At 34.4% G+C, this 16,377-nt stretch overlaps 2 protein-coding genes across 2 annotated transcripts; both read left to right on the plus strand.

Annotated features, from left to right (window-relative positions):
* Positions 1-11,734: 11,734 nt before the first annotated feature.
* On the plus strand, positions 11,735-12,400 carry GCG54_00003111 (putative oxidoreductase YxbG; the record flags this gene model as incomplete). The annotated part of the gene is made up of 4 exons (XM_045403189.1): positions 11,735-11,896; positions 11,948-11,999; positions 12,063-12,099; positions 12,157-12,400. 4 exons carry the CDS (start codon positions 11,735-11,737, stop codon positions 12,398-12,400), a joined length of 495 nt encoding a protein of 164 aa, XP_045270092.1.
* A 2,367-nt stretch (positions 12,401-14,767) lies between these two features.
* GCG54_00003112 (Molybdenum cofactor sulfurase) lies at positions 14,768-16,222 on the plus strand (the record flags this gene model as incomplete). Its single annotated transcript, XM_045403190.1, has 1 exon — positions 14,768-16,222. One exon carries the CDS (start codon positions 14,768-14,770, stop codon positions 16,220-16,222), a length of 1,455 nt encoding a protein of 484 aa, XP_045270093.1.
* Between the last annotated feature and the right edge of the window lie 155 nt (positions 16,223-16,377).

Here is a 16,377-nt window from a genome sequence, read left to right on the forward strand (position 1 = left end):
TTAATTATTATTTTATTAAGTATATAATAGTTAATATATAGTTATAGTTTTCTATTCTTTTTAAGTATAAATAGGATTAAGCTTCTTATTAGTAATATTAAAGGTCTAATATAACTTTTCCTAAAGTTTTCTTTAAAGTACTTATCTAAGGCTTCTATCTCTATTAAGTTAAGTCTATAGATTTTATTAAATTATAGTTCTTTCCTTTCCTTAAAGGGGATTTTATAATTAAAACTAATATATTTAGGTAGTTTAGTCTCTAATTTAGTTATAAAAAATTTTTTATAAACTCTATATTCTTTTAAAATAGATAGAAATAGATTATTCCTTTATTTAAGATCTATTATAGTTAATAGTTATAATATAGCTTCTTTTACCTTAAGGTAGTAGATATATTATTTTATTATCTTATATAGTATTAGCTTATTTAAAGCCTATTTTTAATAAAGCTACTTAAAGATTAAATTATTATAATCCTAATAGAGTTAGCTTTTACTCTAATCTATCTATAAGTTACTTATTTATAGCTAGAGTAGTCTTAGTACTATATTATATATTCCTAAGTTAGTAATATTAAATTAAATTCTTTCTTTTTAATTTAGGTAGCTTATCTTAAAGGGTATAGTCTTATTATAAATAATACCTCCTTTATACTTAAATTCTTCTCTTTCTACTATATATAATTAATATAGTTATTCTTTTCCTCTTTATAGTATTTTTAGTTTATTAATAGCTTAGGGGGTAATAAAGTTTACTTTAGCTTTATTATTAATTAGTATAAATATTATTTATTTATTAATAGTAACTTTAAGTTCTATATTACTTTAATATCCTTATAATATCTAATAAATAAACCTTTTCTTTATTACCTATTATAGTTCTATATTAATAGGTAAGTTTAGTTTTTTAACTACTCTAGGTATCCTAAGTAGGTGATTTATTTTCCTTCTTATTATACTTTTATAAAGCTGTTTTTATAATATCTAACCTAAAGAGGTTAAGGTTTATTCTTTATAATTCTCTAAGTATATACTTTTTCCTTATAGTAGATCTAATATTTATTATATTAGTATTTATCCTATTTTATCTATTTATTATAGAGGTATTCTATAGGAAATTATTAGTTAAGGGTAAATATAGTGATATTACTATTAAACTTTCTAAGTTCCTATCTAGTAAAAGTATATATAGTATAAACGTTTTATAAGAGACTATTATTATATTACTTAAGTTAAAAATAGTAGTTATACTTATCTCTTATATAGATTTTATAATAGTTAAAGAAATACTATACTTAAAAGAGGTATTAATAGTTAGGGTTAGTAATTCTAAAGTAGGAGTAATCCTTAGTTTAAAGTTATAAAGTGTAATATATTTTTAGTCCTATATTAAGTATACTATAAAGTTTAATAAACTATTTATTATTATATAAGTTAATTTACTTATATATAATTTGCTTAGGTATATTATCCTTTTTAGATTCCTCTTTAGAGCTAGTATTATCTACACTAAGGGTAAGCTTATAAGTAATCTCTACTTAAGTATATTAGTATATAATATTATAAGGTTTATCTAAGTTATAAAGAGAACCTTCTTCTTCTCTAAAAGTTTAGTTATTTATAAGCTTAAATAGTTACTATTCTTTTAGGAAGTTATACTAATAATCTAGTTTATTATTAAATTCTTCCTTTATCTATTCTTCTAGTATTATATAGGTAATCTAGTTTAAAAGTTTATAATTAGTCTAACCTTAGTTATTAGTTGTTTTAAAGGTAGAACTAAGAATTAGTTAGAGTTATTATATTTATAGTATTTTATCTAGTTATTCTTTAGTTTTTTTTTAGATCTTATTATTACTAATATATATTATTACTAGGTGTAAGGGTCTAGCCACCTAGACTGGAAGGGCTTAGGGATAGTTCAGCCAGACTAAGCCGAAAGGATAGAGAACCCTGTAGAGATAGGGCATAGAACCCTCTATAGTGAGGACTTAGCGAGTACTTACTAAAGAGTTAGAAAAGAAGATCTTAGAAGAAGTAAGTAAAAGTAGCGTAGTAATACTATACCTACTTTTTAGGTGCTTCTTCTATTAGTTTAATCTAACTATAACCTATAGTTTCTAAATACTTTTATAATTTTTTTATTTCTACTCTACTTTAGGAAGGTTAGTAATAATAATAGCGCTATATACTTAAGTAATACCTATTAATTAGGCTGAGGAATTTACGCTTAGTATTTACTAAATGCTAAGCGAGATAGCTTATGTAAGCCTATATAGGGAAGATAACCTTAGCGAACGATTAGAGGATAATATAAGTTAATAAGGGGAGGTGAGAAGCTATGCTTTAAGTGAGGCTAAGGGCTCTAAAGAGGATAAGCTACTTATACTAAATATTTACTAAAAGGATGATAAGTATATATGGGAGAATAGGGAATATAAGACCTCTCCCTATAGATTGGATAGGCTATAGGGCTAGATATCTATAGCTACTGCTTATAGGTTAGCTTAAGTTAGAGGGTTAGATAAAGCTACTAGCTAAGTGCTAATATAGTAGATTATAATTATAATAGCTAATTAGTATAAACTAATTGCTGCTATATTAAGTAACTAAGTACTTACTAAATAGTTACTAAAGGTTTATAAGAAACCTTTAAACTATAATATAGCTTACCTTATTAGTAAATCTACTAGTATAAAAAGGGAAGATTAGTTTATTATAGTAGAGGAGGCTTATAAGTACTACCCTAGCTGCTCTAATAGCTAGTATATTTAGTAGACTTTAAGTATAATAAAGTATACCTTATAAATAGAATAGCAGACTTATTAGTAAACGCTTATAGATGCGTTAGGGAAGTAGGTTAACCTTATATAGGAAGACTTTAGAGTTTTTATAAGAAGGTAATATATAGTGCTTAAACTCTAAGAATAGAACTACTATAATACCTTAAGGTGGTGCTGCTAGAAGGAGGATGAGAAACCTATTATATATTAGGTTTATTAGGAGTCTATTAACTAAGCTTTTAGTGAGCTGAATATAGGTAATATAAAGGCTTATATATTTTTTTAGGGTTTTACTAGGACTTTAAAAGATAAGCTTTTTAAGTAAGATATTAATTATACTAATATGCACACTATAGCCCTATACGTATAGAGATTATAGGAGATTTTAGAAGGGAGATATGTAAGAAGGCTTACTAGCTATTCTAAGTTATATAAGTAACTGCACTTAGGCTCCTTAGACCACCCTTATAAGAGTAGCTTATAACCCCTTTAGTTGATAGACCTAAAGGAGTGCTATCTAGAGACCTTATCCTAGAATAACTACTTAGCAAACCCTTATATAGGGCCTAGCTTTAATAGCAGGCCTCCTAATCTTTAGGGAACTTAATGCTATAATTATAAGGAATATAGGTATATATCCCCTAATTATATTAAACTATATATATAGCTTATAGGTAGTAACTAAAACCTAAACCTAAGATAGGGTAGGATTAATACTATTATAGTCTTTTATGTAAATAATACTAAAGACTTAGGAAATAAGTAGGTATAGAGGTAACCTTAAGGGGTATTATGCTAGAAATTACTTTAGTTCCTATAGGGTAGACTATTAAGGGTTAAGTAATTATACTTTAAGTGTATAATAAGGTTAAACTATTAGTTAATATAGATATTTATGCTATAGTAGACCTTATATAAGAAGACCTTATTAAGAAACTCTTACTAAAGGAGGCTATTAGTGTTATAGCTCTAGAGCTAGTAGACTTTTAAGGAAGACTAATACTTACTAGTAAAGTTTATTAGCTTACCCTCTTTTTGATTGATAGCTAAGGCTATTTGTGGAAGATTTAGAGAGCGTTTATGGCTAGCCTGTATCCTAAGGAAGCGGGAGATATCCTTCTGTTTAATAACTTAATAGGTAGAGAAGATATCTATATAGATATTTACGCTTATACTTAGTTATATAATTATATCTTACTTGTTAAGCTAGAGGTAATAGCATAAGAGATTATAGAAAACAGCTAGAAAGCTTATATAATATATTTAATAGGAGCTTTAGTTCTAGATGAAAAAGATATTAATATCTTAGGTGAAGGCTTATTAGATGAGGGGTGTGAGAAGAATATCCCTAAAAAACTTAAACCTTTTGCTAATATTTTTAATAAGGAAAACGTAAAGAAGGTCCCTAAATTAAAAGGAGTAGTGTATTATATTAAGCTAAAACTTAGTAAAGAGCCCCTATATAAGCTGATATACCTTATATTAGCGGAATAGCTGTAAACTCTTACTGAATATATTTAAGAAATAGAGGTAGCTAGATATATCTACTGCTTAACTAGCTCTACTAAAGTGCTAATCTTATTTATACCTAAAAAGGATAATAGCTTATAGTTATATATAGATTATAGAGGACTAAATGAAATTATAGTGAAGAATTAATACCTTCTGCTACTAATTAGTAAGCTTCTAAATAGACTTATTAGCGTAAAGTTTATTTCTAAGATTAATTTAAGTAAGGTATATTATAGAATTATAATTAACGAAGTAGATAGATAGAAGACTGCGTTTAGGACCTAATATAGGTATTTTAAGTATATAGTGATGCTATTTAAGCTTATAAACGCTCTAGTAACTTTCTAAGTGTATATTTACTAAATACTTACTAACCTTCTAGATATTTACTATATTATATACTTAGATAATATTTTGATCTATTTAGATACTAGGGAGTAATATACTAAAGACCTCTATATAGTTCTACGTCGCCTAAGGGCTACTAAGCTGTTTATAAAACTAAAGAAGTATAACTTCTATTAGATAGAAGTAGATTTCTTTAGGTTCTATATTACCTAAGATAGTATTAAAATAGACCTAGATAGAGTCTGAGTAGTTACTAAATAGCTAGTGCTAAAGTCCTTTAGGGATATCTAAGTTTTCTTTAGTTTCTATAACTTTTACTATAAATTTATTACTAAATACTTCTATATTATAGCTTCTATAAATAGTATGCTAAAAGGAAGTTAAAACAGTATAAAGTTAGGAGCTTTTATTTAGATAGGGGAGATGCAGACTGTATTTAAGATACTTTAGAGAGCGTTTACTGAAGCCTTAATGTTAAGATATTATAACCTAGTGCTAGAAATTAAGGTTAAGACTAATATATCTACTTAGGTAGCGTCTAGTATGCTTTTATAGAAATATAGTACTATCTGGTATTTAGTAGCCTTCTGGTTAAGGAAGCTTTTAGATATAGAAAGATGCTAGGCTATAGGGTAATAAGAGCTCCTTATTATTATAGAAAGCTTAGATTACTAGGCGTAGTACCTCTAAGGGCTCTCTGAGAAATTCTTAGTATTTATAGATTATATAATACTAAAGGGGGTACTTACTATACCTATGCGTAATATTTATAGAAGGCTTATATAATAGGTTTACTGCTTATTAGCGTTTAATTTTAAAATCTAGTATAGATTAGGAGTTATTAATCTAGTGGATAGACTATTATAACGCTCTAATTATATAGTAGAAGACTCTAAGGTGGATAATATACTCCCTACCCTTAAGAAGAAGCTAAGACTTATTAGCTAGCTATTAGTAATAACTTATTAATATATCGCTAAGTTTAAAGGAACTATAGCTACTATAAGAACTTATATCTAAGCTATTTAGCGAAGTATATAAAAACCTTACTAGAGGGCTAGCTCTAAGGTTAAGGGATCCTTACTTTTAGGTTAGTACTACCTTATAAAAGGTACTAATAAGTTACTATATTAAAATATATATATTAGTATTATTACCTACTTAAAATTATATGTAGATGCTATGCTGACTGCTCTATAAGAAGATAGTGATATGCTAGAGGACTTAGGGGGAGCTAGGATTATTATGCTGGAGTAGTATATCTTATATACTGTAATAAGGGAGCTTATTTAGGATAAAATAGTATATATACTGCAACTAAGTGTGAATCTTAAATAGATAGTTAGAGGATTATAAGCTAAAGACCACTTTTATAGAGAACTTATAGCTAAGGTTTGCTAAGATGCTAGGGAACACTAAAGGTACTAACTTAATAAGAATAATATCTTTTAGTTTAGAAGAAGACTTATTATCCTAGAAGAGGGATCCCTCTACTATAAAATCTTAAAAAACTACTATAATATGCTTAAATTAAGGTATATAGGGGCGAATAAGATAGTAGAGCTAATCCTATAAAAATTTTATTAGCTATACTTAATGGAGGATGTATAGCGATATGTTGCTAAGTGCCTATGTTGCTAAGGAGTATGCGTATTATAGTATAAGCTATATAGACTGCTGTAAATATTAGAATTACTAGTATACCTATTTTAATAGATTTCTTTAGACTTCTTAACTAGCTTGCTAGAGAGTTACTAAGATAATAGGATTATATATAATATAATCCTAGTAGTTATATGTTAAATAACTAAAGTAGTATGATTTCTAGTGATAACTAAGCGATTAGATGCTATAGGTTTAGCGAGGATCTTATACTAAGAGATTAAATGCTGGTATAATATGCCTAAAGCTATTATTAGTGATTAAGATAAGTTAATCACTAGTTAGTTCTAGTGAGACTAGATTAAGGCTTAAGATATAGAAGGATGTATCTCTACTATATAGTATCTATAGATAGATAGCTAGACTGAGAGAATATATTAAACCCTAACTGTATACCTCTTAAAGTTTAGCAAAAGCTTATATGACTAGTAGGTAATATAGCTAGTTAAAGCTGAATTCTTATATAATAATAGTAGATATACTATTATTAGTATGTTACTATTTGAGGCCCTTATAGGTTACTACCTTTAAATAATTAATTACTACCTACTAGGCGTTAAAATTAGAACCTAAAGGGTTGATAAAAGGCTTAAGAAGTTAATAGAGGTTTACTAAAAGATAGCTGAGAATTAGTAATATATAATAGAAGTATAAGCTAAAAACGTAAATACTAAAAGGAAGGCGTAATTATATAAGGTTAGAGATATTATAGGGCTTTTAATGAAGAACTTCTACTTTATAAAGGGTTAGTAAAAACTTACTCTGTAATTTATTCCTATACTAATTATAGAGGTTGTAGGCCCTAACGCCTATAGAGTGTAGCTCTTAGAAAAATATAATAAGGTGTATAACGTCTTCTTAGTTGCTTTACTAGAACTATGGTATAGCTGAAAGCTTACTGAAGGATAGCTTTTAGACTTAGAAGAGGACCTTAAAGAATAGGAAGTTAAAGATATTATATTATAAAGGGATATGCTAGTAAGCCCCCTATATTTAGTTAAGTAGAAAGGCTAGCTAGTGGAATATAACACCTAGAAGCTTAAAGAATACTTAGTAAATATTTTATAAATCCTCATAAGATTTAAGAAGTAATAATATAAATTATATTATAAGTAGGATGATAAGTAGTATAGAGAAATAAGGAAAAGTTAATTAACTATAGAAAGACTCTAAAGAAAACTACTCTTAAAAATAATATATAAACTTAGGGGTATCTAACTAAAAACTCTAAAGAAAAGCTATTATATGTTCGCTAAAGATCTATTAAAAACTACTAAGAATTATCCTCTAAGTTACTTAAATCCTTACTAATGCTATTACTATTAGGACTAATATCTATATTATTCTCACTATTACTGCTCTTACTTTCTGATAACTTGTCCTCCTCTCTAGAGCTAATAAGATTTTTATGAATACTTATAGAGGAGGTGCTAATATCTTTATGAGTATTAGGTTGGGGAGTAGGGCTAGAGCTAATATATTTGAGGATTATAACTAGGGTGCGTTTATAAGAATTGCGAAGTATTTAAGAAGCTTAAACCTTAGAGGGATCCTAAGTAGGCAGGCTAGATATATAAGGGTTATTACTTAAGAGATACTTCTCTAGGATATTATTAAGCTTATTGAGGAACTAAGCTTAGTTAAAGATATAGTTTTTATCTTAGAGGTACTAGGGTAGGGTATTCTTAAGCTGAAGATAAGTTTACTTAATAAGGTCCTTATCCTTCTTTTAGCGAGTATTCTGTAAAGAAACTATTAACTGTTAAAGAAAAACCTAATCTAAGAGATTATATACCTTAAGCTGGATCTTAAGATACGCCTAGGCGTAGTTAGTAGTAGTCTCCTTAGCGTTTATCTATAGTAGTTAGTTATTATACTACTTAGAGTTAGGCTGAAGCTTAGTAGGGTTTATTAACTATTTATAGAGTAATAGGAGAAGCGCCTAACTATTTATGATTATAGTGTATATACGGTAGATCTTATACTAATAATGCTTACTAGCTTTAATTTAGGCGGTGTGGCGCTTCACTTAGTTCTAAAAGATTTAAGTACTATTAACTAAGTAGTTAGGGATCTAGTTATACTAATAGTTAGTCTAATACTTTAGTGAAGGGTTACTAAACACTTACTTTATAATATTTAATACTATGTGAATAATATATCTAGTAGGTAGTATTACCTGTGTTAGTATAAGTATATACCACTCTAGTAGTCTAGTAGAGCTATAGGGCGTAAGAGATATAAGGCTTACTACTGCCTGATTAGTTATGTTAGTAGGTACTACTGTTCTTTACTGAGTTGTTAGGCTTATATAACGCTAGAATGTGGGCGATTAAGGTCTTAGTACTTATAATAATTAGATATAAAAGTGGTGTTAGAAGGGGAAAGCTCTATAAAGGCTTAATAAAGCTTTGCGAAATATAAAAGTTGTTATAATATGATGTAATAAGGAGGAAGAAAAAAAACTAACCTTAGGTGGGAAAAAAGGTATTACTTTATAGATAGATATAAGGTATTATTAAATAGTTAGGGAGGTAGCTATAACTTTAGATAAAAAGAATAGTAGTTATTTACTATAGTAAATACTACTAAAGGTGAGAAGGTAAGTATAATAAATTAATAATAGTAGTTACTATTTAACGTTCTAAATAGCCTTATAACGCACTTATTTTAAAAGGGGGATAAATAGGATAAAAAAATGAAGTTATTATAAGGCTATTATTTAGAGAGGGCTTACTAAGTAAAGAACAAAACGTCTATAAATAAAGAATATAAAACCTACTGAAGATAATTTCTTTTTTTAAGGAATAAGAGAGACCCCTAATGAAATCCTATTTAGTAGATAATAATAGCACTAAGGGATGAGGAAGCTTTAGTAAATATGCAGCAGATAATTGCTATATAGATGATAGAGATAACCTATAATAATAATAGCAACTATAAAAAAGCTTACTATAGATAATAGAGGTTTTTGCTTACTACTAGTCCTATTCTATAGTGGGGACTACTATGATTAGAAGGGGGATAATTATAAGGGTCTGGCTACTTAGACTAGAAGGGCTTAGGGATAGTTTAGCTAGACTAAGCTGAAAGGATAGAGAACCCTGTGGAGATAGGGTATAGAACCCTCTATAGCGAGGACTTAGTGAGTACTTACTGAAGAGTTAGAAAAGAAGATCTTAAAAGAAGTAAGCAAAAGTAGTATAGTAATACTATACCTACCTTTTAGGTGCTTCTTCTATTAGTTTGACCTAACTATAGCCTGTAGCCCCTAAATACCTTTACACTAGGGTTCTTAGATATATATCTAAAGTAGTTATATTATATTTAGATTATCTAGAGTTATTATCTCTTAGGTAGTATCCTAATATTTCTTTATTTTTAAGGTAGATTTAATAGTTATTATTATAATATCTAGTTTAGGACTAAGATATATATAAGGTTTTTATAATAGTATTAACTTATTAAGGTTATTTAGTTACTAGTTTCTAGGGAAGCTTTTTAAGCTATTTATAGTCTCTAGTAATATATCCTTATTTATTATAGTTATAATACTTAAAGTTCTAAGGCTTTTTATTATTAGGTTTAGTTATTATACTAAGATCTATAGGTCTACTATACTATCTATAGGTAGTATTCTAGTAAGTGTTATTCTAGTTATTATAAGGTTTACTATTATTCTATTAGAGGTTAAACTTCTAATAGGGCTACTATTAGTACTTATATCTAAAGTTAGGTCCTTATTATTTCTCACTTTTTTCCTTATAGCGTTTAAAAAGTTAATTATTAATCTTAATAGTAAGGTTAGTATATTAGAGAAAGTCTTTAGGGTGATTAATCTTAATAATCTTATCTTTAACTTTATCCTTAAGTCCTTAATAGAATATAAAGATCTTAGTTTCTTTAGTAAGGTTAAGTTAGATACTAAGTTATCTAAATATAGTAGTATATTTTTTAGTTAACTTTATTTATTATAGTTATATAAGGTCTCTTTTAGTTTATTATTTCTTATTAGGGTTTTAGAAGAGAGAGTAGAAAGTATCTTTAAATCCCTTAAAGCTACTATAGATATTATAAGTCTTAGTAGAATATTTATCTAAAGTTTTATATTTAAGAAATTCTTCCTAAATAGGTTTAAACTACTTAAAAGCTTATCCTTATAAATAAGTAGTAGTATAAATAACTTTCTTAGTTTAGTTAATAAAGTCTCTATAGTAGAAGTTTTAGTAGTTCTTAATTTAGATTAGGAATAACTTAAGTTATCTAGGGGTACTATTATAAGTAATTAAGGTACTAAGTTTAAGTTTCTATTATCCTCTAATTAGGGTAGTAATAATATTAGTAGTAGCCTAGAAAGTATTAAGTTCTTTTTAAAATTCTTAGACCTTTTTAAGGTTAATATCTCCTCTAATATCTTTTTCTAGTTTTTTAAAAGCTACTATAGTATTCTAAAGTTATCTATTAAGGTTTTTAATAATTTATTTACTTTTATTTATAAATATCTATATTTCTTTAGATTTAGCTTCTTATTTTTAGATAATATATTAAAGTTTTTTATAACTTTCCTTAGTAAATAAGCCTTCTCTATTAAAGTTATACTTAAGGTTTAGTATATTATAATCTTTAACGCTAATAAGTTCCTATATTAGACTCTAAAACTAGTTATATAAGGAAAATAAAGATCCTAAAATAGAGGATTTAGCTAAAGTATAAGAAGATATACTTATTATTTTACTATTAATAAGTATTAATAATTAACTTACTAAATAGGAGTAATTAAAGTATTATAGTTAGCTATCTAATAATAAGGTCTACTAATAGAAGCTAAGGATTAATATATTATAATAGTATACTAAAGTTATAGTTTTAAGTTATAAGTTATAAGCTAATAGTAGATTAAGTCTTTAGAAACTAAAGTAATTAGTCTTAAACTTAATAAGTAATTTATAATAAAAATAAGCTAAAAATATTTATAAGGATAAATATTAAGTTAATTACTAAAGAGCTATAAAAGTCTAACTATAAACTAAGTTTAAGGTTATACTATATATAAGTCCTAAATAGTATTCTTTATCTACTTAAAAGTAATTACCTAAGTATATAAGGTAATTATAATTAGTTAGTATAGCTAACTAATTACTAAGTATTCCTTCCTATACTCTACTAATCGTTTCCTTATCTTATTATTATATAACTTATACTATAGTTCTTCTATACTAAGTAAGTCCCTACTATTCCTATAATCCTATAGTATAAATATCCTATCCTAGCTGCTTGACGCCTAAGTAGGTCGGTCGACTGTTATCTATGCATAACAGGTCGTAACAGTATGCTGCGCTAGACGTGTCGAGGGAGTCTGAGGTAGAGAAAGCCGTCGCTCACTTGGACAGCTGGGGTGGTCTAGACGTCATCTTCAACAACGCAGGCATCATGCATCCAAAGGATGGTGACGCCGAAGAGGGCCCTGCTGACATCTGGGATAAGACGTTTGACATCAATGTTAAGGGCGTCTGGTATGGAAGCAAACACGCCGTCAGATCTCTGCGCAAGCATGGCAAGAAGAAGGGCAGTATCATCAACACTGCCAGCATGGTTTCCATTGTCGGATCAGCAACTCCCTAAGTGGCATACACTGCTAGCAAGGGTGCTGTTATGGCTTTCACAAGAGAGATGGCTATTGTGCACGCCAGAGAAGGTGAGTACTGCGACCCCTGCACCAAGTGATGCTATCGCCGACTAATCCTACTCCTATCCACAGGCTTCCGCTTTAATACCATTTGCCCAGCACCTCTGAAGTAAGCATTATGACACGCATAGTCCGGCCTTTTGTTGATAATTCTAATACGGCACAGTACACCGATGCTTCAGGATTTTCTGGGCAACGACGAAGATCAGCGATTCAGACGAGAGATTCACTTCCCAACGGGCCGATTCGGAGAGGCTATTGAGCAAGCACAAGCTGCTGTCTTCCTCGCCAGTGACGAGAGCAGTTTTGTCAACGCTCATGACCTGGTTGTGGATGGTGGGCTCACAAAGGCCTACGTGACACCCGATGGACCTCCCACCGAGCCCCCTCGGAACTTGGGAAAGCAATAGGAGAGTTCACTGTGGTCAGGTCCGTCGTTTGTGCGATGGACACGTTGATGATAACACCAGCGAGCAAATGCAGAAAGCTTCAGCTCCGATGTTAGCCGCTGGGGCTGAAGAGTCTAGGTGTTACGGACGTACGTGATGTAGTCTCGAATAGTAGGCCAATTCCAGGTGCGCTTGGTGTTCGACATAAGCGTTAATATTAGGTTGAAGCTTTCCACGTGGATGAAATGAGGCTATGAGCGTTGATCGGTCGAGCCGACTTTATTCTGTCTTAAACTCAACCTCGATCAACGCTAATTGACGTGGCACGCGCCGTTCTTACTTCCCGCCGTTTGGTCACCCGCCGAGCCTGGCCTGGCTCTCAATCAGCCTAACCGTGTGACATCGCGTGCAGGAAATCCCCCGAGGGCCAGAATTCCAGATCTGCTCCTTTTCTCGGGGTGAACCCTTCTGCGGCATTATGGTGTTCCGAGAACACCGTGCCAACTTTCTTGTACACCAAGACTCGAGACTCGAGACCCGACGGGTAGTCGCATATATCACAGGCACTACTGACGCGTCAAGTGCGCGCCCATGCCGAGGATATTGGGGGTGAACAGCGATCCAATTACTAATGCTGTGACCAAGGGCGAAATGTTGCCTGTGGATAGCACCTGTCCAAATCCAATAGCAGCAATTTTTAGAGTGTGATACTCTAGTGCATCTTCTTGGCGGGATTCTCCTCTCTGATTCGGTTGATTTGCGAGTCAATATGGCTCGAAATGGGCTAGAAGAGTAAGCTGTGCCCCAGTGCTACGTCAATCCAATGATTCGAGGCTAAACATTTATGTTCCTCGCTGTGGCTCGAGGATATTGAGTGGTGAGACATCCAATCAACGGCCCTGGTCAAGCGACTTTGCACCAATCCCCATGCAGCTGAAGGCGGGCATCCACTGGCATGCGTCTTACACACCACCTCAGGACTATTACATACTCACTGGCTCACGCACACTGGATGAAAAATAGGGACTTGTGAATGAGATGTCCGGGCGGAGTAAAAAGACTTGAGGGCGGCAGTGTGGCATCTGTGATGAAGCATCAGTCCTCACGTCTTTTGAGCGATCAGGGGACGGAATCTTGCCGTCCGGTCTGCGCGTAGGTGATAGTGTCTTGGAAAGGCCCACTTCACCACAGCCGGGCATATCCATGATGCATGCATGGGGGGTTCCAGGCTGGCCAGGCTGCAGCTTTTGCGTTTCTGTACGCTCATAGGGCGAACTGGTACGAGTCCCAAAAAGGAAGCCCAAGTCACCAGCGGAGTTGGACCCTCTCCGTCGGAGCATGGGAAGTTTCTGTGTCGCATGTTCTGGAAGCGGATGAAATGGTCATGTCTTACTAGTAAATATCAGCTGTCCTACGTCCTTGTGAAACGAAATGTCGCCCGAAAGGTTCGCCGGACTGGGTGCGATCTTATCATTCACGATAGAATGATGACTGGGCGAAAATAGTCTCTCGGTTCGTGACCCGGGGAATCGTCCCTTGCGTCTAGCTCGAGGAACGAAGTGTGGTGTGTATGCCTTGCTTCCATCCCACCCCCTTGATGCAGGTCTTGATCTGCAGAGCCCATCTGTCATCACCCGCACGGCGCAGTCGGCTACACCCACAATCCTTCGATTCAGCCCGTCATCTTATAGCTCGGAAGACGATGCTGATACTCCACTGTCGTGACATCGGTCCCTCCATCTTGGGACCCGGGTTACCGTAGGTTTAAGGAACACTCGTCGTTCTAATCTGGGATTCACACGACCATCCATTCTAGGCGCGGCCAAAGTTTACTCAAGTGCATGATCACAAAGATCCATTTTACTGACATGCATGCACCGCGCCTAACACTGTTTAGTACTTACGAGAGGGGGCTACACAACCTGACAGGGAAGTGAGGATGCATCTTGAATTACTGTATGGAAACTTCAAGACTGGTCTATCTCATCCAACCAACCATAACATGATACGTTATGGCAAAGGCGTGACCGTGTCACTTTTTACAGACACAATCGGCCCCGGATGGCCCGGTTCGTCCTACGATGCAACCCCTTAGGCAGTGAATTTGGTTCTTTTGAGCAGTGAGGGGGGTGAAGACATTTTACGAGCTACCTAGGTATGCAACATCTGCCGCCGAAGGCGTTCGGACGATTAGCGGAAGGATTCCTCTCTGGCATGCAGCTAAAGCCGTGTTGCCACCTCATATCGTTCTTCATATAACCTGGGGAATCTTGGGCACCCAATTGTGCGGGTTCTCCCTTGACTCCCTACTCTACTCAGTACCCGTCCTTTCCTCTTCGGTGCGATTTCTCACCTCACGCAGACACTTCTTAACGCACCTCATCTAGTATGGAAAGCATCACAGACGTTTACCCTGAGTATAGCCAGACTTCACGGCTAGATGAAGTGCGGGCGACCGAATATGGCTACCTCGACGAGCAGGGCCACCTCTACCTTGACTTCACCGGCGCTGGGCTGGCTGCGAAGTCCCAAGTTCGAGCACACGAGAAACGACTAGGGCAAACACTCTTCGGCAATCCTCACTCAACGAATCCTACAAGCCAGTCTGCCACGCGACTGATCGAAGAAGCTAGAGCTCGAGTGTTGGACTACCTCAACGCTTCGTCCAAAGAATACACAGCCATCTTCACCCCCAATGCGACCGGTGCCGCGCGTCTCGTCGCAGAATCATACCCATTCAAGAGAGGAACAAAGCTGGTGTTGACGTCCGACAACCACAACTCCGTCAACGGCCTCCGAGAATACGCCGGCCGAAACCACGCGCGAACGGTCTACGTGCCGGTCCGAGCCCCGGAGCTGCGGGTCGACCCATCGGACCTCATGTTAGCACTCAGCTGTCGCAAGGGAGGCTTGTTCTCCTGTGGATCGGCACGCACGCGGCGCAGTGGCTTGTTTGCCTATCCAGCCCAGAGCAACTTCAGTGGCGTTCGACACCCGCTCTCCTGGGTTCAGGTCGCACAGGAACAGGGATATGACGTACTACTGGATGCCGCGGCGTATTTGCCGACGTCCCGACTCAATCTATCAGATACTGGCGTCAAGCCAGAGTTTGTGATTGTCAGCTGGTACAAGCTGTTTGGGTACCCCACCGGCGTTGGCTGTCTCGTCGTCCGACGCGATGCATTGGCTCGGCTGGCCAACTCGCGGCCTTGGTTTTCCGGCGGCACAATCACCGCTGCTACTGTTGGTGTTCCTTGGCACACCATTGCCCCTGACGAAGCAGGCTTTGAGGACGGTACCCTAAACTTCTTATCGATACCTGACGTTCAGGTTGGCCTGGATTGGTTGGATGATATTGGGATGTTTCTCATCGACACAAGGGTCAGGTGCCTGACTGGATGGTGCCTTGATCGGCTGCAGAGGATGGAGCACGGCGACGGTTCACCAATGGCTAGGATATATGGGCCAACAAACATGGAATTCAGAGGAGGCACCATCTGCTTTAATTTCCTCGACATCTCCGGAAAAGTGGTTGATGAAAGACTCGTAGCAAAGGAGTCTGCAGCAGAGAAGATTTCACTTAGAACGGGATGCTTCTGCAATCCAGGGGCGGGTGAGGCGGCGTTTGGTCTGGAAAAGGCAGCTTTGGTGTCCCTCAGCAAGGTTTACAGCAAGTCGTGGGACACATACATACGGATGATCGCCCCTGTTGGTGCTGTCAGGATCTCGTTTGGCTTCATGTCAACCGCTGCGGACGTGGAGCGTTTCATTGTTTTTGCCCAAAGTACTTACCGCGATAGGCTTACAAGCACTGAAGGTCTTCCACCACACGAACATTGTTGACGGGGTAGATGGTATATACATAAAAAGACAGGATTCACCCGCTTAACCGCAAAAAGGCTTAGACTCGCCCCAGCCAACAAAACCAACGAACCAACGCACCAACAGGTGCGATGTGCTCCCCGCAGGCTGCGATCTCATGTTTGCCTGCCCCGTCC

Source organism: Colletotrichum gloeosporioides (assembly GCF_011800055.1).
Source record: "Colletotrichum gloeosporioides strain Lc1 chromosome Unknown consensus_9, whole genome shotgun sequence".
Taxonomy (NCBI): domain Eukaryota; kingdom Fungi; phylum Ascomycota; class Sordariomycetes; order Glomerellales; family Glomerellaceae; genus Colletotrichum; species Colletotrichum gloeosporioides.